Source organism: Haplochromis burtoni, unplaced genomic scaffold, assembly GCF_018398535.1.
Source record: "Haplochromis burtoni strain Fernald_Lab_line unplaced genomic scaffold, NCSU_Asbu1 Contig_14, whole genome shotgun sequence".
Taxonomy (NCBI): Eukaryota; Metazoa; Chordata; class Actinopteri; order Cichliformes; family Cichlidae; genus Haplochromis; species Haplochromis burtoni.
Genome location: NW_024582375.1, coordinates 3,624,160 through 3,648,287, shown reverse-complemented (window position 1 = coordinate 3,648,287; position 24,128 = coordinate 3,624,160). Strand labels below are relative to the sequence as shown.

At 41.2% G+C, this 24,128-nt stretch overlaps 1 protein-coding gene and 1 long non-coding RNA gene across 11 annotated transcripts in view; one reads left to right on the top strand and one right to left on the bottom strand.

Annotated features, from left to right (window-relative positions):
- The window catches only part of celsr1a (cadherin EGF LAG seven-pass G-type receptor 1a), a 93,937-nt gene that overhangs the window by 19,495 nt on the left and 50,314 nt on the right, over window positions 1-24,128 (top strand). For all 9 annotated transcript variants that reach the window (XM_042217881.1, XM_042217884.1, XM_042217872.1 and 6 more), the window contains exons 2-3: window positions 20,189-20,544; window positions 20,627-20,915. In XM_042217881.1, coding sequence (XP_042073815.1) covers window positions 20,189-20,544; window positions 20,627-20,915 — 645 coding nt within the window. The remainder of the gene's footprint in view (window positions 1-20,188; window positions 20,545-20,626; window positions 20,916-24,128) is intronic.
- On the bottom strand, window positions 15,674-18,405 carry LOC102293429. 2 transcript variants are annotated; one of them, XR_006053969.1, is made up of 4 exons: window positions 18,037-18,405; window positions 17,094-17,233; window positions 16,670-16,728; window positions 15,674-16,551 (listed from the first exon to the last, which is right to left on the bottom strand). It is a non-coding gene; the product is annotated as an uncharacterized LOC102293429 (long non-coding RNA). The 2 variants fall into 2 exon arrangements; XR_006053966.1 differs by having other exon boundaries at window positions 15,674-16,728.

Genomic DNA, 24,128 nt, shown 5'->3' with positions numbered 1-24,128 from the left:
TAATGGGATCACAAGACGAGGCATTTGAAAAGGGACTGAATGGAAGCCTTTTTCAATTTTCCTCTACATGATTCTTGGGTGATTTCAATTATTAACACCTAGTCGATGACTAGAATGAAATTACAGTATTACAACAGGTCGTTTTCACTATTCTGAGCTTGTTTATTGGTCTTGTTGCTATGACAACACAAACCGTCGGTTGTGTTTGTCACCCTGTGATCTGATTGGGCGGGAAAAGAGTAGCCCTGCATAGGCTTTAGCATCAATGTAACCTTATTTCCAAGTATTAAAAAAAGGTGTAGAAAGAAATGTGTTTATTCGCCTGAGGTGTCCAAAAACTCCACTATCATGAGTTTGGCATTAATGTGCTGTAATATGCAACCATCAGGAAAAGTTGCTAGCAGTGATAAAAGGAACTGATGGATTTTGGTACGAGTCGACAACTTGCGTGAAACATTCCTCAGGTATTTTGCTCCATATTAACAGGACAGTTTGAGATTTGATCATTTCGACATTGTGTGTTTATCCTGCTGAAAGCAGTCATCGGAAGGTGGGTGCACTGTGATCTCAAAGGGAAAGACGTGGTTAGTATAAATACCCAGGTTTGATGCTTAATCTGTAGGAGGTGAAATTGTGCCAAGAAAATATCCCCTACACTGTAACACCATTACCAGAAGCCTGAACTGTTCATATAAGACAGAAAGAAGTCGTGCTTTCATATTCCTCACACCACATTCTGATCTTGTCATCTGAATGTCAGCAGAAATCGAGACTCATCAGACCAGGCAATGCTTTTTTTAAATAACACTAGAAGAACATCTTTTTCACTGTAAACCCTGGAGATGGTTGTGTGGGAAAATCCCAGTAGATCAGCAGTTATGGAAATACTCAGACCAGCCTGTCTCTCGCTGTTTGTCTTGACCGTGTCTACATGCTAAAATGTGATTGACCAATCACTTGCATTAACAAACAGGTATACCTTGCGTATACACAAGTAGTGTGTTTAAAATATGTTTAAAAAAGAAAATTAGTGTGTCTTTCTTTATTAGCTATTTAGTCAGACTTTGCCTGACTGTGCACCAAAACATTTCAAATCACTGCATATTGGGCAACAAATACTGATATTGATATCTATACTGGACTCTAGTCCTCAACTATATATCTTAAACCACATGTGTATTTCAGACTGGAGGGAAGGATAGCCAGGGGCACAAACAGACGCTTTCAGAGTTCATCCATGTGTGTGATGTGAGGAATGAGCTGGTTTGGCTCCAGAGTCTATTGGTTACAGTTTCCTTACTGGGGGTCCAACAGCTGTCTCTCAATGCCTGACATACTGCTGTTCACTGCAACGTGCAGAACACATCCATCACTCTTCCAACACTCACACAGAGAGCAGCAGTAAAGTCCCCCTAATAGTCGAGACGGGTATATTTTGCACACTGAGCAATTTTATGTTTACTTTTATGTGAATGGGAACATTTTTTTTTCATTCTTTTATAAAGAAACTCTTTTACTGAATAAAAGAAACTAATCAGCAGATTCTTTGAAAATAAAATCAAAGCCTTGACATCTGATTGGCTGTTGATGACTCATGACTCTGACTCCATAAGTTGGCCTGATTTTTAAGCTCTTTAAGAAATACACAGATTTTCTTTGAGCTGTGTTGCTTTGTGCTCTTATTTGCTCAACGAGGTGTGTTTTAAGGTCAGGAAAGGCACGTCGAAACAAACCTACCATTTTCCGCTGCACACCTTTCCCACAGATTTTGTGTACAAACACACACGAGGACCATCTGTACCTTTATGATGTCTCTACTCCCAAGTGATCTATAGTGTGCTTTCCGAGGATAGACTGGCATGACTCAAGGCCCATCAGACTTGTGAGATGTTATCAATAAAATAAGAGAGAGAGCAGTGCTGTGGTTAGTTGTGGTTTTGCTTCAGGGGGAAGTCGGTTTAGTGATGATCATCATTTGCCACACACACACATTAACATGAACGCATATACAGTCAGTCTAGTCTTCGCCTCTGTACCTTTTCTTCAGTCAGTGGGGTCCAAAAAGCTGCAGGGCTGATAAGGTGGAAATGGCCTATTATTACTAAAGCGATGACAGGAGCTGTGGGCAGGTATGACACACTGGCATACCTCAGAGCTGTCATGTGTTGCACAGCAGTACTCTGTAGTTTTCTCTTGATCACTCACATTGTTGCTACGTAGCACAGCTATACGTTTTTATTCCATAATTCATTTTGCCAAGTGAGTGTGTGGGATGCAAATGTTTTAATGACTCGAATGTTTTTCTTCTGTTTCGTGCTGACTTTTTCGCTGATACCATGGCAGATAGCTAATATCAGCCCATATATAACTATGGATCCTAATAACTTTAGTTACTTGTTATTAGTTATCATTACCAGATGACATATTATATTTAACTGTTAATCTTGTTAAATATTTCAACTGGAATCCCAACGTTCCAGATTGAGAAATCCCATTCTCTAAAAGTCCCAGCTGCACTAGTTGTAAAGGGTAATACAATAAATCTTTCACTCTTTCCCACCATTTGGCAAATATAGCAAATATCTGGCATTCTATGGATACGTTAATAACTGTGACTAGGGTTGCTGTAACCAGTGTGGATGACTGCAGACCACAGCAGTCTTCTCTCTGACATAGACATACTGGCTGAATATACAGATACAACTGCCCACTATTTTCTACAACTGTGCAAATTCAATGTTGTTTGGTTTTTGGTCTTAAAATGTGGACCTCCCACTTTGATTCAGCAACATCTTGTTAGCTGTAGTTAGTGCCGGATCAACAGGCATAGTTTGGATGTCTTTCGCTGGCTTTTTTAATCATCTCAGCATTCCAGCTTTTACCACAGGAATGACTTCACCTGTAAGCAAAACCAAGAAACATCCTCATAATTTGACAGTGTGCGTGCTTGTGTGTGCATGTACAGTCATCCTTATCTTCATACACGTAGTGTGTTTTCAGGAAATGCAGATATAATTGTGCAAATTGTTCCAAAGAAACAATGGAGACGCCTTATAAAATGTTCTTGTCCGCCTACTGTTCAGTCAGCATGCTTACACACACACACACACAAACACACAAACCAGAAAACCCTAAGGTCCTGAGTGTTATTACAGTGATCACACTTCTCTTATTTTACCTACAACCCATTCCTCGCTCTGTTTGAAAGCATTAAAACATGTCATAGCACAACCTCCAAACTTCAATAACAATCATTTCTTCAAGAGTGATGATGTAGTGCATTTGACAGAGGTGTAGTGCTGAGGCCGTAATTCTTTGGACTATTAAAATTTGTCTCTTTGGGGTCGGCTAAATGGCTGTGTGATGTCGAGGCCTGTCTCTGCAAGCTTAGTCAAAGTCATAATTTACTGTTTCCCCACCCTAATAAATCCCCCATGAGAGGAGGAAGGGGCTGAGAGTAGCAGAATAAAGAGGGAGGGAGAGATTCCTGCCGAGATGTGGTTATTAGTTTGTTTAGCATTGCCTTAAGGTTTTGAATGAATGACAGAATGAAAAATGAGATGAGGGAAAGAAGGAAATGTGTTTAATCAGAAAGCAGCCAATGACCTTATGTTTCCTAGATCTGCTAATTTCCACTCAATGAGTATATAAGGACTTAGACCAGGGGTGTCAAACTCAAATTCACAGTGGGCCAAAATTCAAAACTGGAACAAGGTCGCAGGCTAACATTAATATTTATTGGAAAAAAATCTTCCTCCAGATTTAAGAATGAATCTCTTCTTATGGACTCAAACAAGTTTTGCTGAAAAACTGAATATGGAACAAGCAAAGCTTAATACTAAACAATATATATATTAGCTGTATAATACCAGTAGGCCAGCTCTAATAATAATTTGGTATGGCTTCGCGGGCCAAATGTAATTAGGCTGCGGGCCAAATGTAATTAGGCTGCGGGCCAAATTTGGCCCGCGGGCCAGAGTTTGACACCTATGACTTATATAGACTGTATATATATCGGATAGTATTTACGGGGTGATGTCATCCACTGATTTATGGACTGCCGTTTTCAAACCCCAAGTCTTCATCTTACTTTTTAGAGCCAAAAGTGACCATATATATGGATGAGAGGGTGGAATGGAGGGTAAAGCTCTCAGCTAACACTAGCTAACTAGCCAGCTTAGTTAGCAAAGGTGAATCCATAGCCTGTACAGGTAAACCAGTCACACATACCATCTAATAGTGCTAAAATATAATAATATACTACAAGAATGGCAATCAAAGTAGGCAAAAAGTCAGTGGAGAGGTTCATACAGTGATTTCTAAAAACTGAGATGATACATAGCAGACAGCTAGCAACTATTGGTCAGTGTTAGCAACCTTAATACAGTTCACAGGTGAGTTTACTATACTATAAATCATACTATACTGTATAGATTACTATAAAGAACTGTAAAGAACAGCATGTGGGCCCTGATCCAGAATGTGGCCCATTTATTGATGACCTAGGCCCATAGCAGGGGTGTCCAACTCCAGGCCTCTAGGGCCGGTGTCCTGCAGGTTTTAGATGTGTCCTTGATCCGACACAGCTGATTTAAATGGCTAAATTACCTCCTCAGCATGTGTTGACGTTCTCCAGTAATGAACTAAACATTTAATTCAGGTGTGTTGACCCAGGGTAATATCTAAAACCTGCAGGACACCAGCCCTTGAGGCCTGGAGTCGGACACCCCTGCCCTAGAGTGTTATTTAGCTGCATTAATAGCAGACGCCAGTGAAATGAAAAATCAACTGTACTGTTGTTATACCGTCTAATACAGTAGACATGTAAGCAGATGCTCAACAGGTAAGCTGTTGAAACTAATACCTCTCACTACCACCCCTTCTTTCTTTCCTGAAGCTGACTCACTATCACACACTGTTCCTGTCATGCATGTCAGCCAGTACAATACAGTGACATCTAAGTGACCCGGGGTTGGAGAAGAGAAAGGGAGAAGAAAAATGAAGCTAAGAGAAGAAAAAGAGGAGAGTGATACAGGGAGAGGGATGCGAGTTCTGGCGGTGATAAGAGTTGGAGTGAAGAGAGTGAAATGAGGTAAAGTAAGAATAGGAGGGGGAAGAAAGAAGAAAGAGATTAGGGGGGCAATCTCCATTTTTCTATCCGCACATTCCCTCTTTTACTGACTTCAAAGAAACTCCTGGTGAGAAGGAATTATTCCTCTCCGCTCAACCGTACCGCTTTGTTACACTGCTGTTTTCGCTCCTCTAGCCCTCTCCCTCTGCAGCCCCCATCGAGGCTGCATTTACTTATTGCTTCCACAGAGAGTAGTCTTAGTAAGAGCTCTCTGTTCAAAAGCTTTTAATGGTGCCGTGCTTCTTTGTTTCTCTCTGGTTATGAAAGCAAAGATGTTCACTCCAAAACAAAAACAAACACGATGAAATTAAACCCACTATTAGCCTTGACAATAAAGAACGGACATGTAACGTAAACAGCAGTCGGTTCAAAAATTCACCCAAGCTGCCCTCCGCAGTCTTTATCTTTAATCCAAGAATGAGAGCGAGTAAGATGTCACAGATGTGGTTCGGATGGGTGGCGGCACGGGGCCAGGGGAGGATAGAAACATCAAGAGATCAGCTGGCAGCCAGCAGCTCCAGGTGGGCCGGATGAGTCCAAGCAGCAGTGAGACATCTGCCTCTGTTTCAGCGCTGTTTTGGACTGCTTGCTGGTTTGCTGGTGACTAACTGATAAACTGAACGCATGGATGAATCAGTGAGCTTTGACTGCTTCACTTGCTGCCTTGCTGACTTATTTAAACACTAAATAGAATTCATGAATGACTCATTGATTGAACAAATGTTTGGCTGGGAGACCAACTGGCTAGCAGAAACTAACAGCTGATATACGGCATATGTTGCTACTGTGGGTCAGCCAGGGGAGTTAGCCAAAGGAAGCTCGCAATGAGACTTCTTGTTTTATGTATGCATACCACTCCATACCACTTTAGATTAAAAACTACAATAAAGAGAGGTAACTGCAAAGCATCACTATATATACCATAGTGATTTTTGTTCTGAGCATCTCAAAGGTCACACCTTAGTCCATTAAAGATTGTGATAGCTCAGCATTTGTGGTGCTGTCTTCTGATAATTGTTAGCTTTCACTCTTCAACTGTCAGCATCAAAGTTCTGCTTAATACATTAACAATTTATAATATTTCTGTAGACTTCCTGAAGTTGACAGCAGGGCTGAGAGCAAACCTCCAGGCCTCAATCACTCAACAGGAGAACAGAGGATGAGACATTTTTACTGTGGCTAATTAGGAATGAAAACTAACAATTATAGCAGTCTGCTTTTGTGAAAGTTATTTTATTCCCTCATGTTTGATTTGCTTTTTCCTGTCCTGGTAAAAACAGCAAATGAGGAATGTCAGCTATTCTTTTCATCCTTGTAACTAGCAATCCTGCCACTTGCTTGGGGTCCAGGTAACTAAAAAAAGGGGGCGGATATGTGTGATCAGTACTTGAAGAAAAAACTAGCCTAATAAGTAAGCTGTCAGAGATAAAATATTATATGTATGCAAAGATCCCTGAAAGATCAATTTTAGCCGTTAAAATTATAAATACGTCAGGGCATTTTACCAGAAGAATGTCATTGTTTTGTGGGTTTTTCCCCTTTCCTTTAGTGCACTTTGGCCTTTTTTGTGTATAAAAAAAATGAAGCTGTAAAGTCTCAAGCACATGCCAAACATAGGTATCCCCTCTCCTACAGAAAACACATTTTCCTAACTGCAAACTTTGTCTCATTTGTAGTCTACGCGGTCCTTCTGCGACTTTTCTACATCACTATGTAATGCATTTGCTTAATGTCCAACTAGTGGCTAATTTGTCACACCCTTGAAGGAAGAATGGGCAGTAGCATTAACAAGGGCCATCCAGGACGGGCTTTTTGGCTAACAAAACTGAGGTTTTGTTAGCTGTTAGCTCCTATAGGTCATCTTCATAGTGTGATAATGTGTAACTGTGCCATGTTATTGCTGACCAATCAGAGCAGAGGAAGATTTAAAGAGATTAGAACTAAAACAGAGTCTTTTAGATGAGAACGTGCACCAGTGTAATATGTCAGGGGAAAAAATGGTTTTGAACATTATAGCAAATTAATCTGTTTTAATGGACCTGAGTGTGAGCATTTTAAGTTGCAGCTTTACTAAACTTTAGTTAGTGCACCCGAGAGCTTCAGTCCTCATATTCAAGTGTTTATTGAAGAATGGGTTTCATATAATTTCAGCATTTATACTCTGCATAAAATGCCATTTACCAGTTACCTTTTTTGGCATCTTAGGTTTCAGTATTATATGTCTATTGGTGTGAACTTCTTTCGTGATAACAGTTAAGCTTCAGATGAGATCACTTCACTCTTATTGTCCCTTTATTCTGGCAGCTTGTGTTTTTGTGGGTGGAGTTTTGGCACAGGGCTTCTTTAATGCCAGCAGGGGTGGAGGGAGGATGGGGTACACAGCGGGCATTCAGCAGGTGCTGACGGCGGTATTCAGGGACGTTGGAGGGGTCAGTGTCTCCCTAGCTTTGTCCTAGCGGTAATGGCGAAACGTATTCACATTTATGCATTTGAACACACACACAGTCACACGCAAATGCCTCCAAGATTTGCCCGACTCTCTATTTAAACTGACACAAGTCTCATGGTTTCCCTGGGCGACCCTCGTATACCCCACCCCCTTCTTTTTTTTCCCTTCTGCGCTTTGTTGAAAAGAGCCAATCGTGCGTTGGCTGGTAACTAGGCACCCTATTTATCAGTAACCAGCACCAACAATAACTGTAACCCGACACCTCCTTTGAGAGAAAGAGACGGAGGAAAGCAGAAAGAGTTGGAACAAGACAACGAAAGAAAAGTATGCAAAGAGATAAAAACGGAAGAAAAAAATTTCCAGAAAAAAAAATCTGTTGATGATTATGTTATGTTATGTCTTTAGCATTATCTTATGTCTTTGAATATATTTAAAATGTTATGGGTACTCTTCTAAAATACTTTACTAGTTCAAATCTTAAAATTTTTACTCAAATACCATCCCTAATAAAACTGAATAACACATACAGATTTGCAGGATGACAGATGGGATAAGCGAGGGAAGGCAGCAACTAACGAAAGAAGCAGAGAGAAAGACGGGATCTAGTGTCAGTGTAACGGATACGTGGGTCCTATTAGGCCATTCATGGCTGGGTAGCTCTTAAGAGAGCGGTGCGAGCCGACCTGTTGGGAGGCTTTTGATCAGCGTGCACCTCCCACCAAACCAACTATTTGTCCGCTGTCAGCTTATCAAATTGGGATCACTGATAGAGAGTGCATGAGGGGAAGAGCAGCATGTGCATTTAAATACGTGTGTGTGCTGTTGGGAATTAAATAAATGCTAATCTGATTTAATTTTTTTGCATTTATATATGTGTATAATCATATTTGTTTGCACTGGCTGCTTGAAATGTGACAGCACATGTTTGTGTGTGAGGAGATTGTGTGGGAAGAGGAAGAGCTCTGGTTTGGGCGTGTGTGTGTGTGTGTGTGTCTGCATGCACACACACACATTCCTGGTCATAGCTGAGTGATCCCTTCCACTGAAACAGAGAAAGGCCCATTTGACTCTTCACCTTTTCTGTGATCTGTTGAATGGGGACTTTGGAAAGATCTTATACTGCTAATACTAATCAGCCGCCACACACAGACTGACAGGACTTTCGCCATGGTGATACATCAGTGGCTACTAGCTATCCCTGTCCATGAAGACCATTACTGCATGTGTCTGCGCCTGTGAGCGTGCATCCCATATCCTACTTTACATATGAAAGGTAGGAAACTTTAATATAGACAAGCTTAAACCAAAGCTATCCTATCATATCAAAGGATAGAATTTTAGAATTGCCTGATAACAGGCTCAAAAGAATATTGCAGGAGATCGTTAGAACTCACTGCAAAATATAATGAAATGAAATCAAAGGAAATGTATCCATGGTTCTTGTGCTAATAGCCTGGCAAAATTCCAACAATTCATATCTTTAATTTGATGTATTGCATCAAGTCAAATAAAAAAAGTAAATTTTTTGTTTTATTTATTTCTGTTCTGTTTTGTAGAGCTCAAGTTTGGTTAAAATATGAATATTATTCCATCTGCAGTAATTCATATTTGGTGGCGTGGTTCTGTTTTGGGACCTCCCCGACTTTCCATGTGCGTATATGGAGAGGAAAAAAGAAAGGACAGCAACATTATCCCATAAATAACATGGCAGTTATCAAGTCAGAAACAGCGTGATTAGCATGAAATGGTAGGGGGTTGCAAAGTGGCTTGCAGCAACTGTATGTAGGCTGAAGCAGTTTAAACGTCTGTTTCCATATGAAATTTTCCAGTAGAGTTGGCTGACATTGACTTTGCAGGAAGAACTGAAGAACTCAGGCCTGTTAGAGTTGTGGTGACGACGTCCTGCATCATAAGTACAACAACCTAAATTGGATGACTTGCAAGAAGTCACGCTGCACATAGCTGTGGCTTAGGCTTTTCTTTATATTCTCTACTTTCACAAAGAAATGCTACATTCATTGTTCATGGGCATTTTCATTTGAGGAAACTGGACTTTATATAATATGAAATATGACTAACAGGTTGAAGATGAAAACAAGATAAAAAATAATTTTATGTAAAAACTCAGTTACTATTATCATCGCTTCTTGAGTTTGCAGCTCAATCTAGCACATCGAAACTGTCTGAACATTCATGCTCACTGGTAAACATTGTGTCACTCTGTTGCTGTTTCACTTGGTAATTGGTAGGACACCTGTTAAAAACATGTTATTTTGTATTGTAACCCAACCCTGTTGCATTGCTCTCTTTTGAATAAGGAGCCGTTTTATGTAAATTAAAACTGGACGTTATTTTCGAGTGGATTCTTTTCACCTTCTAGTCATGACAGGCCATAATTATGCTCACTGTAAGTGTTATACGATGTTAAGATCCACCCAACAGAGTTTGGACTTATATCAGAGCTTTTAAATCGATGTGTTCTTTGCCTCAGTTGATACAAGCTGTTTCGCCATACATCTCAGCACTTGATCTGAGTAGTATTTGAAGTGTTTGAAGTTATTATTTTCTTCATTTAATTTATTAAAACATGTACCACAAAGTTATTGTACAGTTGATAAGTTAGCACTCAGATCTATCTGTGAAACCAGTTGAAGGTCTCCTGAGGAAACCGTGTGACAGTTAACCTTTGGATTAGAAGAGACTGAATGAATAATAAAAAAAATAACAGGCAATTTGTAATAATGTCATCAATTAACTTGTCTCTTAGAGTAAGACAGAGAACCAGTTCCCAGATCATTTCTCTGTCTTGTTAATTTACCTTCAGAATGGGGTAAAACTGCTCAGACTTTTGCCATAGGGGATTGTTCTCTCCTTTTTTCTTTTATTTGCTCTTGTATCATCTTGTGAAAACATAGCCAGACTGTGCTTGGAAGCTGTGACCTTTGAACCTGTAATAAGCTGAAATGGAGGGCTTTAAGTTGATTAGCTGACTGAGGAGAGCGACGACTTGGGAAGACAGATCGAGAGCAGAGACAACTAAAATACCAAAGTCCCAGAGTGCTCAGCTAAGTGGATTTAAAGGGCTTTAAAATCAATTATAAAAGCAGTGCTGCACTGAGAGAGATTTGATAGCACTTTCGATTGCCTGCACATTTGTAGTGCTAATGTTGGGTGATAGCTCACTCTCGAGCTTGGGCTTCCTCCAGTCGTAATGTTGTGCAACACAACTGGTGTTTGGCTTTCTTAAATGTCATTATTGACTTTGTGTGATCCAGGCAAGGGTAAGCGCCGCATGACATCTACCTAATTTTGAAGAGAAAGAATTTATGTCACATTGATTTACACTGGGTGGTGGATGAGTAAATTTGTTTTCCCAAAATGTTCCCTCCTCTTTTTCACTTCCCATCCTCCCATCTCGAGGGTGTTCTCAATCTAACACCAGAATGTGATGTCAGTCACTACCAGGTAATGATTGTATCATCAAGAAGTCAGAATCTTGTCACAACAACAAACCGGATGCCTTTTCTTCGCTCAATCTTTGATTTCAATTTCATGTCCAAATCTGCACTCCTGGCCTGTGATTAATTACCATTTTATGGCAGTTGTCTACAAGGCGATGAGCTAACAAGTACACTAATACCAGTCAACCCTCAGGCACAAAATCAAGCCAGGCGTTCATTTGGGCTCATTTTCATTGTCTAGCCTCCCTATCCGGGCTTGTTTAGCATTGTCTGGGAAGGAACAGGGCTTCTATTCTTTTCACCCCTTCTCTCCCAGGGATCCTAAATGGGACATAGATATTCTAGCCGGGTGGGTTCTTGGCCTGGCACTCGATGCCCCTGAGTGCTCTGCTTAAGTACTGCCACTAAGGGCACTTGTGGAGAGCTTGTGAAAGTCCATTCTGATTAAAGGTGAAGGTGGAGGAGTAGTTGATACAGCAGTGGGAGCTTTTGAACTCCCTTGTGTGGCAAGTCAAAGGTTTTATACAGGGGTAGTTTCCCCCCATAGTACACCCTTACAGATATGTGGGTAGGACCAAGAAGAAGAGTATATAAAATTTAATCCAACATTGTTCACCACGGTTTTTATGACTTAATGCTGAGATCAGAAAACATCTGTTATAATAGCGTTTTATGTCACTGTTCCACATAGCTGCACTGATAGCGTGGTTCCTCTTGTTTCACTGTGTTCAGAGTTGTGCACCGAAGAGGTGTTGAAAAAAACTCAACAGGACAGATCCAACTGGCACGAAAGATCTGAAAAAAATTTCTAATTTCTTTGTGTTGAGACGTCGCTAGGCTTCTCAGATGCAGCATCGGGTATCACTCATATGACACACTATATGGGATAAAACTATGAACTTTCGGGTACGATGCCCATTTTTGTTCCTAACTTTGTCTGCGTCTCTGACACAACAACAAAAACAAGAGTATCTGACACCCTGGGATGAAAATAAGTTGGTCTACAACAGGTGTTTCTTCAAGTGTTATTCCACTCCACTTTATAATGTACCCAAACCAGCATTTCACAGTTTTTGAAAAAAGTTTTTTAATATATTATAAAACCAATTTTGGAAATATTTTATTTTTAGGAGAGAAAAAAGGTGCTTTTACTGAATGTGGACATGACATGGGGCTATGTAGCTACTTTTGTTATGCATTTTTTAAATTGTTCTTTTGATACTAAATCATGTGTACAGATGGTTCAAGTAAGTTTGTCATGAGACATAGAATTTCAAACTTGAAATTGATACCCAGGAAATTATGCAAAATTAAAAGGCACATCTTTTAAAATAAAGATTCAAACAATAAAGCTACAGATCTGTTTACTTCCTGCGGTTCTGGTGTCTTGGCACCACATTTCAGTGCTGATCTGATTGGTTCGGTAAGGTCTGCTGCCACTGTTTCTGTCTAGTTGCTGCTTTCTTGGCTTCAATCAAGGATTTAAAGAAAGTCGCACTTGAAAAATAATTGTGTTCTGTTAAATTAATACTGTGTAAAAACAGGCTGTACTGATAACGTTTTCTTCCTTAGCTGCAGCATTAACATTATCATTTTAATGCTTTAATGCTAATCCAATAATAATTTTTAGCATCAGTAGTATTAAAGTGAATATTTTTTTGACAACCCTACTCAGTACGTACCAACAGTAGTCGAGAACAAGAAGTACCGGTTTTGGTTTTGAAAAGTACAGTTAGTTAGTTAAGTTAGTCTACACTGGCATTATATGTGTTATAGCATAATGCTATATAATGAGTTAGGCTGTAACAGATATCTTGGAAGATATCTGCTGACAAATATCTTAACAGTGGGACAGGTCAAAAAAGAGATAAAAATGAAGTGGACAGAGGAACCTTCATGGTTTATTTCTCATCTAAGAGTAACTTTTGGATAGTCATCAAAAAAAACAAAGGAAACACGTTGTCACTGTGACCAAAAGAGAACTACCACTGAACTGGTGGGCAGCTTAAAGCAAGCGGGCTCTCTAATGTGAGCTGTACATTTGTGCCGTGGGACCCAAAAGTTCATTCTCTCTGACATCCCACCTGTTTGCCTTCTGTTTGATTTGTTCTCTCACTGATCCTGGTTCAGTCAGTGTGTCTGCGTGTAATCCCACCTGTTCTCCGGCTGTGGCCAGGATGTTATCTTTCTGACAGCCTGAGCGCTCAACCGTCCACCCAACACCCATACCTCACAAACGCCCCTTCCCTACTCCACCACTCAGTGCAGGGGTGAATGGAGTCTTTTGTATACTTTTTTAGGGGGTTTCTGATAACTTGAAGAAACGATATAAATTAAAGGAAAGGGAATCGTACTAATACGATGGAATACTAATGGTCACTACAGTCAGAGAAGGATGGAAGGTGCTTTGTGTAACACCCTGAGAGCTACAAGATAACCCCGTCCCTGCAGTTAATCAGCTTCCCTTTCAACTACTGCATGTGAAACAACATGTGGTATAACACTGCCTTCCTCCCTATCTCTCACTGTCTCCGTGTCCAGAGATTCTCTCCTCTTTCCCTCCCTTTTCCCCCCTGTCCGTATGATTGCAGGGCCGCTCTCCTGTCAGCTTTATCGCCACGTGTCAGTGTGAGGGTTCAAAACTTAGCCTCACTCTCTCTGCAACACTTTGATCAAATAGGCATACCTGAGAAAAAATATGGCAGGAGATGAGAGGGGCTTTCGCTGAGTGCTTCCAGATATGAGAGAAAACACTCAAACTCATGAGCAGGCGAGTGGCTGCAGAGTGAAGCTCCATAGCGCTGAAGGGGAGAGCTGTGATAGCGAGGTATGCTTGGCTGCAGTTGAACTTTTGTGCTCTTCCTCCAGAAATCACTTTGTCAGAGTGCAAGAATTTAACCTCTTGCATGAAGTTAGGGTTAGGTTGTTTTGAGATGTCAGGGAGGGGGGAAAAGGCACTGTTATAATGTGACCTAACAGACTTTTCTTAGAACCAGTAAATTATTATTTCTTTCTGTATCTGTTAACCTGCTGCCTGTGACATTCCTGCAGTTAACCCCTGGTTAACCCATGTTTGCATTTAAAATGACCACTTTGTCATAGTTAAACATTTAACTGTAAATCATGCTTTGTTATGGGATGCATAATAAAGGGCGGGGGATACAGCATATTTTCTTTAGCTTAATTGTATCAATGCATGGACACCACATTTTACTAAATAAAAGCTATCTTGTAAATAGTCTGAGACTACTATGAACTCGAGGGCTCATCTCATGTACCGTGTTCCTGAAATAACGTTAGCCAAGCAAACTTACATTAAATCAGCTCAACCAAAAAACACTAGAGACACTTAGCTTGACAAAGCTGCTTCCTAATACAGAGCAAGCTGATGGATCAGTCACGCGAGTAAAAATAGGACAACGACCTCATTGCTGCGATGGATTACAGCTTGTGCACATTCATGACCACGTTCGATCGCAAAGTGTTTGCACAGGTCACTTGACAGGAGGCAACCTTTCTGCTAACAGTTGCAGTCTGACCTGGACTAACTGCAATCGCTCTCAGAGAGACTGTTGAAAGTTTGCAAATAATTGCTATCCAATATACAAATGCAGACATTTGCAGACCAACGTGTTGCCATTGGGACTCGACTCTGGATATGTTCCTATAGAGCTCGAAGGTTGCTGAGCTCAAATGTGATAGTTAAATGTGATTTTTTTTTTATGTAGACAGCAACAGCGATTTTGATTTTCAACAATTTGCACACTGAGTCCAGCTGAGTTCATTTCTAGTTTTAGGTGGTACTTTGCTGCATAGGCATTTCTCATTCATTTCCTGCCCTCACAAATGTCCTTTTTCCGCTCATCTTTTTTTTCCTGCTATGCTGGCTTTAAGTCTTTTGATTGATGACCCATTGATTGAGCTAACCTAAGTTACTCTTTGCAGTGTGCTTTCCCTCCACATTCAGCATACAGGATGTCTGTACGTGTGTTTGCAGGCTGCTGATATGTGATCCAATGTTGGCGCCGGTTGCCGTGAGAGAGAAGAAGAGAGGAAACGAGAGGAGACTTGACATCTTGCTGGACAGACGAACAGAACAGTTGTAGATTATTGTCGAGGGGAAGGCTTCCTTTGAGGAAAGCTAAAACGTTTTAATGGAGCACATAAAGAGGGCAGAGCGGACTAGCAAAAAGATGAGAAAGATCAGTTCAGAGCACCTGAAAGTTATTGTTCTGGGCAGCGTTTCCTATTGGTGGGCTGGAAAAAGAAGGGGAAAGAAAACGGAAAAGAGAAAAAGAGAGGGTGGAACATTGCCAGCTTGCCTTATTCAAAGAGTCTCTGTGTTAGATCACCTCTGAAGTCAAGCTTGGCGTTTGTTTTCCCCTCCTGATAGGCTGAAGGTGTTCAGGTGTGTCCAAGAAGGAGGGGCTGTTGTTTGAATTTCAGCCCAGTGATTGGCTGCAAGCCAGTAAAGGTTACAGGCTTTGTATTGGTTCAAAAATTTTAAACTTTTTCTTCTAAACCAGAGGCAGAAGAGAAAAAAAAGAGAAAACTGAAGGGAAAAATTAGCTTAAAGAACAACCTATAAAACGAACTGTGCTGGAATATAGAGAATTTTCACAACCCCCCCGTCTCCTTACAGGTTTCCGTCTTTTCTAATAGGGCACGTCCCCTGTGGTTGTGACATTTTAAGCTCTCAATTGCCATTCTCTTTAGTCAGAAATAAATATAAATGCCAGCAGGATGGATTTATCTTCAGAGGGGAAGCTAAAATGAAAAGATGTATAAAATAGCGTTCTAATGTTAGAGAGGAAAGCGTGTGTTAGCATCTACCTTTCAGTGGGGGCTGATGGGGGGAAATGTGTGTGTGTGTGTGTGTGTGTTTCTCTCTGGTGGGCTTGTCACCTCTCTGAAAGCTGCCACAGATACAAATGTCTTGTTTGTTTTCTGTTGTTTTACTGCCCGCCCTCCCCTGACTAAACACCAGCGCTGGCTTTTACACTTTTCAGACAGTTGCCACCAGAGTTGAAAGGGACTACAGCGTGACCTCATGAGCACAGGTTCAAACTGTAAGGCTTAATAGTGCTACTTACTAGTGGTTGATGTAAATCAAAGTGAAGCTGAACTGCAGCGTAAGCCCGTTTCTACTTTTCAACAACCACAGACGTTTGCATTTATGCGAGCATCTTGTTTGTTTTTGCACACATTGTGACCGTCACAGTGACAGCTGGCCACAATGTGTGTCAGCTCTCTGGGTTTGACACGATAGCGCCAACCACAAACACAGAGTGCGTGAGTTAGCGGGAACAATTCAGTACAATTCAATTTTATTTTTATAGCGCCAAATCACAACAAACAGTCGAGCCGCTTTATTGCAATATTACTGAGCTGGATCCTGCTGGAGGTTTCTTCCTAATAAAAGGGAGTTTTTCCTTCCCACTGTCGCCGAGTGCCAGTTCATAGGGGATCATTTGATTGTTGGGGTCTTCTCAAGGAGATAGACAGCCTTTCTACTTTTAAGAAAAATGTGGTCAGGGAAGCACACTGACTGTCAATCGACACAAGGTTTTTATGTGTATACATCCGTGTGTGTGTGTGTTTGTTTGTGTGTGTGTGGTCAGTTGTCACCGGTGTGGCTTGTCTCACAGTTCTTTATCAGGTCTTATCACCTCTGCAGACCTCACCACCTGCAAAGCATGTGTGGCCCATTGATGAGTCTCCTTTTCTGTTGTTTATCTCTAATCTGTGTTTTTTATATTTATTGACGCTGTAAGACTGTAAAGGTGCAATAAGTGAGTCATAATGTAGCCTGAACGTGCTGCCTATCATTACTGAACTTAGCCAGTCAATCAAGCAGTGCAGAATATTGCCAGCTAATTAAGATAAGGGAACGTGTATATAATAAACTGTTTCCATCCAAAGTGGCCAGCAGCACGGCTTGCATGCTGCTAGCTTGTTTTTAATCAGAGGGTTGTCTATTAAAACATTGCAGACCTGTTGGCACCTATGTGTGACTGTGGTGTGTCTGTCTGTGTGTATGTGGCATACTTACGCAGAATGTGTTTTTTCCATGCCGTCGGCTGCCTGTGACACACCCTTTCCACAGTCCAGCCCATCCTCTGCATGTGTGTGATCCCATGTTAGCAGCTGGTGGGCTCTATAAATAGCCTGGCCTGAGATGTCTCTGGAAAACTAAAGGAAACAAACACCTTGTGAAACCTTTAAAAATGTAAATACTTGTTCTTGCATTATTTCTTGGCCAAAAGGTCATAATGAACGCAGAATTGTCACACTGTGTCGATTACGATTGACTATCCGTCAGTGCATGGCCGATGTGAGATTTGCCTTACAAATTCTATTATGTTTTCTGTCATGGTCCATCACTTTTAGACCCAGTGCCAGGCTCTCACAGCGCTCTTTGGTGTTACTGCTCATATGCCGCTCACACGGTCTAAGAAGCTAACAATTTGTAAAGATCTACCTGTTTTACCATAAGGGAAAACAATAAAATATTGTGTCTACACCTATTATGTATGCTTAGGCAGTTATTTGATGATGCCGCTAGGCCTCTCTGGTATAATGTCTTCACTTGGCACTGGAAGTGTACAAAATCATCAAGCAATCAAAGTCGAAAATCAGTTCCTAAAAGATAACTTCATATATTCTCTATATTTTATTGCATCTGTGCAGGATATGTGTATTCAAGCATACCAGGTGATGGATTTCTTGCAGCAAGTGAGATAACATTGTCCTCCCAGAGACACACTGAGAGGCAGGTGCTGAAAACTTTAGAGAAATAAACACACTGGCTAGCAGCTACTCTAGCAGCTAGCCTGTTAGTGCTGTGCTGAATGAGCACTTCCATTCCAGCACATTACAGCAGTCTGATAAAGAGCAGCTGCTGTGTAATTTCACTGCCCTGCAGAGTGACGTTAATGTGTGTCTACACTTGTGTGTTTGTTTTGTTTTATCCGTGCCGCCGATGATTCCCTTACAATCCCTGGAGCCCCAACGTAGCAGTTTCTCGGTTGCTTTGAAGTAGCCGATCCCCATGTTGCTTCCCATTGTGAGTTATTTGTCCGTGTGCGGTTGGAAATGACCTCCAGTCTGGTTAGCAGGCATCCAGAACTCGCTTGTCCGCACCCTGCTCTGACTGACATCTGTGCATCTTCATGTGTGCGAGAAGAGTTTAAGTGCCTGAGAAGTGATCTCATGCAAGCCTGAGAGTGACAGGGCACCTGTGGTCGGACCTCACCGTGAACCCGAAAACACATATGACACACTCATGTGCTCATGGACTAGCAAAGCTGTGCAATGTGACCCATCTCCCTTCGTAGCTTCAACAGTATTATCCCCCACCAGCAAATTTCATCTGGCCCCACCACCTGTTGCCTGCTGTATTTCACTCAGGCCAAGAGCCTTCTGTTTCCCTTCATAAGCAACAGAGCTCTGCAAGAAGTAGGCATGACCCTGGGGGCGGCAATCCTAGACTAATCTAATTACTCCGAGTCAAGGCTTGAATAAGATTGAGTCTACACCAACTTGAAATTTCTTAACTCAATCTAGCAGCAAAAGTGTTACACAGTAAACAAGTCAAGCTGTCAAGCAGTAGTGCAGATTTGGGATTGGGTCCAGACAATGTGGCTTAAAGGTACTCCATGTAGCTGAGACATACTTAATAGTGGCTCCCAGGCACAATAACCTGAGAAATTACAAATTATTCATTTTGCTTTTGAAAACAGTTTTGTGAACTTCTCATTGAAGATCTATTAAAAGTTCCTGAAGGGCAGAGTTTTTAGCTGCGCATTAATAAGCTGGCTAACTATTGCTAATAAAATTAGCCATGGATGACTGTCATTTTATCTAATGAAAAAAAATACAATGCCTGTTTTCATCCCGCCCCACGGTTTATAAACTTGTACCAGAATGTAAGTGGAATGTAAATCTGCTGTTTACTCTTTGAGAAACATTATGAATTCATATGATGGTGGCTAATTAGCAAGCTAACTATTGCAAAAAAAGGCTTGATAGCAATGTTCCCTTTAATTTTTCACGTGTGTGAGCGAACGCACAAACTCCCTGAGCAGTCCCTTGGACCACTGTGAGCAACAGCAGACGTGTGCACTGTGGTCACGCCAGCGTTGAATCCATCCAAGTTACATGGTTTATTAAAATAATCAAATCACAGCATTTACATTTATGTTAGACTACTTTAAATTAAGTACTTTAGCCCACTTACAATGAAAATTAAAAATAAAATCTTGTTCATGCCCTGTGTAGTATGTTAGCACTATTGGAAGTAATAAATAAATAAGATAAATAAAGAAAATAAATACCCGATTTTGTCCTCCGCTGTCCAAAATCAGAGTAATTCAATTAAATAATTAATTAATTAAATTTATTCAAATCAATTAAATTAATTAAATAAATAATTTTCAAAGAATCTCTTGGAATTTTTTATTTTCAAATACAAGTTGTTAGATGAGTTTTTGGACTTCCTGAAGATAGTCTGAGATAAACACAGACTGGAATTGGCAGAGATAACAGATGTGATTCCTCCTGACTTTTCTTGACATGAAGGGTGAAGAGATAGGAGAGAAATGAGAGAAGAGATGTGAAGCTATTCAGGAGGTGAAATTATTTCTGTGTTAAAGTCTACATACAATGACATGTAAAGGAGTTTTTCTTTTCTAATGTAGCCAAGTGCTTGCTCCTAGTGTGCCGTCTAATTTTTGAGGTTTTCTCTCGATAATTGTCGAGTCCTTACCTTATAATATAAAGCACTTTGTTGTGACTTATGTTAAGATTTGGAACTATATTAAAAAAAATGAATTGAATGTTTTGGCTTACAACTTTTGTTCTGACCTTCTTCTGTTTTGATAATAAGTTTTGGTATTGTGTCTCATGTTTGTGAGCCAAGATCAGTGTGAGCCTTAAGTTTAACCATGTAAACTGTGGTTGGGTTCCTTTTGCAATTGTCTGTAAATTTGCTTGTATGAGTTCACTTCATTGCTTGTTATATCCGAGGGCTCTTTATTCCAAAAAGGTACATTGTTTTCTCTGAACATTTTACCTTGTTAGACTTTTACTGTAATCTGGAGCTTTCCGTAAGTAAAGGCAAAATATCTTCCTCCTCTTTTTTTCCAGATGGTATCCATCGTGTTGTTGCCCTCTGCACACTGCGGGTCACTATCATCACTGATGACATGCTGACAAACAGCATCACGGTTCGTCTGGAGAACATGTCCCAGGAGCGTTTTCTATCTCCCCTGCTCAGCCTCTTTCTTGAGGGAGTGGCGGATGTACTCTCCACCAAGCGGGAAGCAGTGTTTGTGTTTAACATCCAAAACGACACCGACGTCCAAGGCTCCATCCTCAACGTAACCTTTTCGGCGCTGCAGCCCGGAGGGGCTCCTGGTAAAGGCATGTTCTTCCCATCTGAGGAGCTGCAGGAGCAGATCTACCTCCACAGGACTCGACTCAGGCTCATATCCACTCAAGAGGTAACGCACAGTCCTGAGGTCAAAAACATCAGAAGCATTAGTAGAAGAAATAAATGTAGCTAAAATTCCTTCTTCCATTCAGGTGTTGCCGTTTGATGATAACATCTGCCTACGGGAGCCCTGCGAGAACTATATGAAGTGTGTATCAGTGCTGAAGTTTGACAGCTCCCCTCCCTTCATCGCCTCTGACACGGTTCTGTTTCGACCTATCCACCCCATCAACGGGCTGCGCTGCCGCTGCCCGGTCGGTTTCACCGGAGAATACTGTGAGACCGAGATCGACCTCTGCTATTCAGGGCCCTGCAAGAACAACGGGAGGTGTCGGAGCAGAGAGGGCGGTTATACCTGCGAGTGCCTGGAGGACTTCACAGGTGAGTTAAAAAGAAATAAACAAAGAAGAAGGTATTGAGTGATTCAAAGCTGTCAATCAGCTTGCCTTTTTTACCTAAACTATGTTGTGTATCCCCGATTACACATATACAACAATACCATATGAAAAGTCTATTATAAGCATGTGCAAGAGCTCATTTTGTTTGTGATAACAGTTTAAATAACCTGTGCAAACCTGCTAAACCGCACAGACGGGTTGTAAAAGGTCTCAGAGCCCTTTGTTGTAGCTTGAGGTTGACCCCAGTACAAAAAGGACATGCTTTGTAGCACCGCAGGTAAAGCCACCTGCTTCCACACATGCATACAGTACACGAAATGTATTGCTGGAAAGGGGTGTACACAATCCTCACTACACCAGTCAGACCAGCTTCATCTGAAATAACATTTCACCTGTTTTCCAAAACCACAGTAGCTTTAATTTCTTTTGACGAGTAAAGAGTACTGGCAAGTAAACAAATTGCCTGTTAATCCTCATATATCAGTGAGTCACACACCAAGACTCAACAGATCAGTACAATTCAAAGCTGCTCCTATCAATATTTTTCTATTAACAATGGGAAAGTTATAATTAAAAAAGGAATGACTTGTAGGGACAAATCCAGAGAATTATAACTAATCTCTGTAATCCATCTTGGCACTGCAGAGCATCTCAGCGTGTTTATGCTCATCTTTATTTTGTTTTTCTAACCTGTAACTTTTTAACAGTTTTATGTATGTAGCGTATTTATTTACACATAAACTCCGTGCCGTAAACACTGAATAACTTTACAAAGATCTAAATATAAGTTAAAATGCGCACATACAGTGAAATGTAAAAGAAATGTGAGGCTAAAAGGTTTAAGTGTTCTTCTGAATTAAGACACAAGTGTAATTGACTTCAGGTCAGAGGGCAGCTTGTTCCAAAGAATAACACCGCAGTAACTGAAAGCACCATCAACACACTTGATGACCTGAGAGGTTGCGCTGGATTATAGACACTGAGAAAGTCCACAGTGTAGTGGGGGATCAGATCATTGAGTTTATGAACCAGTAGAAGGATTTTAAAGGTTATTCTGTATTGAACTGGGAGCCAGAGAAGTGACTTCAGCACTGGGGTAATATGGTCAAATTAGCATGTTCGTGTAAGGAGTCTGGCTGCTGCTTCATTCTGAATCAGTCTGAATGAGAAGTCATCCTACTAATGATCTGGGTAATCCTGCAAAAAGAGTGCTAGAATTGTGTATCCTGCTGGATTGCATGGAGTCAGTTTCAGAAGAGAATTTCCTAACGTTTTATATTTCTTTGAAAGTGGTACAAAGCATGAAAAACTGAATCATGAAGTCTAAAAAGAATCGAGCATATCAAACGAACAGCTGCACATTTCCCACAAGAGGTCTAAAATAAAAGGAAAAACTACTTCAGGTAAACGTTTGCTAAAAACAAAGTACCGTATTTCCCGGACTACAAAGCGCACCTAAATATTAGCCGCACAAGCTAAAATCAGGGGAAAATCCTGCTTTGTACATACATTAGCCGCACCTGACCAAAAGCCGCAGGTGTTTCAATGTTGACTTATCATATGTAAGAGAATATGCACAAAGGGAATTGTCAGGAAAGAGATGGCTGTTTGGAGACATCACTTTTATTAATATTTTGAAAAACAAGTTATGGGTACATATTTGCACATGTTAGTACATAACAATAACCTACAGCACACCAGAAAAATAGATTCGGACTACCTTTTAGGCTCAGGTGCAGTGACACAGCTTTAACAAGAAGAAAAGTCAGTCATTCACCACCATCTTTCTCTTCTTCCTGCGCACTAAAACCACCAAAGTCCTCTTCTCCAGTGTCGGATACGAACAGGCTCAGGATGGCTTCGTCATCCACTCTTCTTCTCTCCTTCGTTGTCACTTTCAAAACCAAAGAAATCCTCATTGTCAGTGTCGGAGTCGAACACCCTCAGAAGGGCCGTGGCGGTGTCCTCCTCTCCATCATGCAGCAGTCCAGCCCTTCGAAATCCGTTGGTGATCGTGGATGTTTTCACACTTTTCCACGCTGTCAGAATCCACCGGTGGAGTTGGGCATAACTTGCTTTTTGGGCATAACTTGCAAGTTTATCGCCGCTCATCATCCATGACTCCCGCTGAACGCGTACCGCTACTTTGAAGTTTGTTTTTCGCGCTACTTCGTACGGCACTACGTTGCCTGGCGGACGGACATGTGACTAACATACCACTCTTGAACCCCGATCCTTCCGCCAGGCAACGTAGTGCCGTACAACAGCGGAACACACAAAACAAATCGTCTTACGATATGATAAAAATCACGGACAATCCATAGAAAAGCCGCACCTGACTAAAGGCCGCAGGGTTCAAAGCTTGTGCAAAAAGTAGCGGCTTATAGCCCGACATTTACGGTAACCACTGCAGGATCTTAATTATGAGACGTTTAGCAGTATACTAGCAAAACACAGCAAGCTGCCTGCTAACTTCAAACATGGACGTAAACAGTGCAGAGCTAAATATTCCAAATACTGAGATTACAAGTGTTTTGCAAGTGTTAAAGTAACTCAGTACTCAGTTAGTCGATGAGCTATGGGAAAGTTCGGAACCTTTCATCATTCACATTCAAGCACTCTGCAAAATATTTCCGAATATCAGTGATCTTCCTCCCATACTTCCCCCTTGTACATCTGATACCTGACTGTCTCCACTCTTCTCTCCCTAATAGAGCCTAAACGGGCTCTGACAGCCTCCTGCTTCCCACCCCTCTGTGTCTCCCGACGCTCTGCCTCCCCTCTCTTTCTCATCCTCCATCTTATCTCGAGTAATTACCTGATTATATCTGACTTTGTCACTCATACTGCTTCTCGCCTTCTCCTCCTTGTGCCCATGTCCATCTTCTCCACCCACCCATCATATTTCCTTTACCTACATCTCGGTGTCCCCTCTTTGAAGGTCACAGTTCAACTCCTGATACTCAAGGGCCATCAGGGACTATTATGGGGCTGATGACAAGGGGAAGGCCTGTTTTGTCCTCTTCAGGTTTCCTGCATTACAGGGAAACAGATCCTTATAATTCCCCCTAGGAAAAAAGGATTATGCTGAGGAGAGAAGGGCCATTACCTGGTTCCAAGCTGTGCAGTTTTGGGGGTCTGTGTGTGCCCTGGAAGAGTAGAGCTTGTCTAGACAGTAGATTGACACAAAACGCAG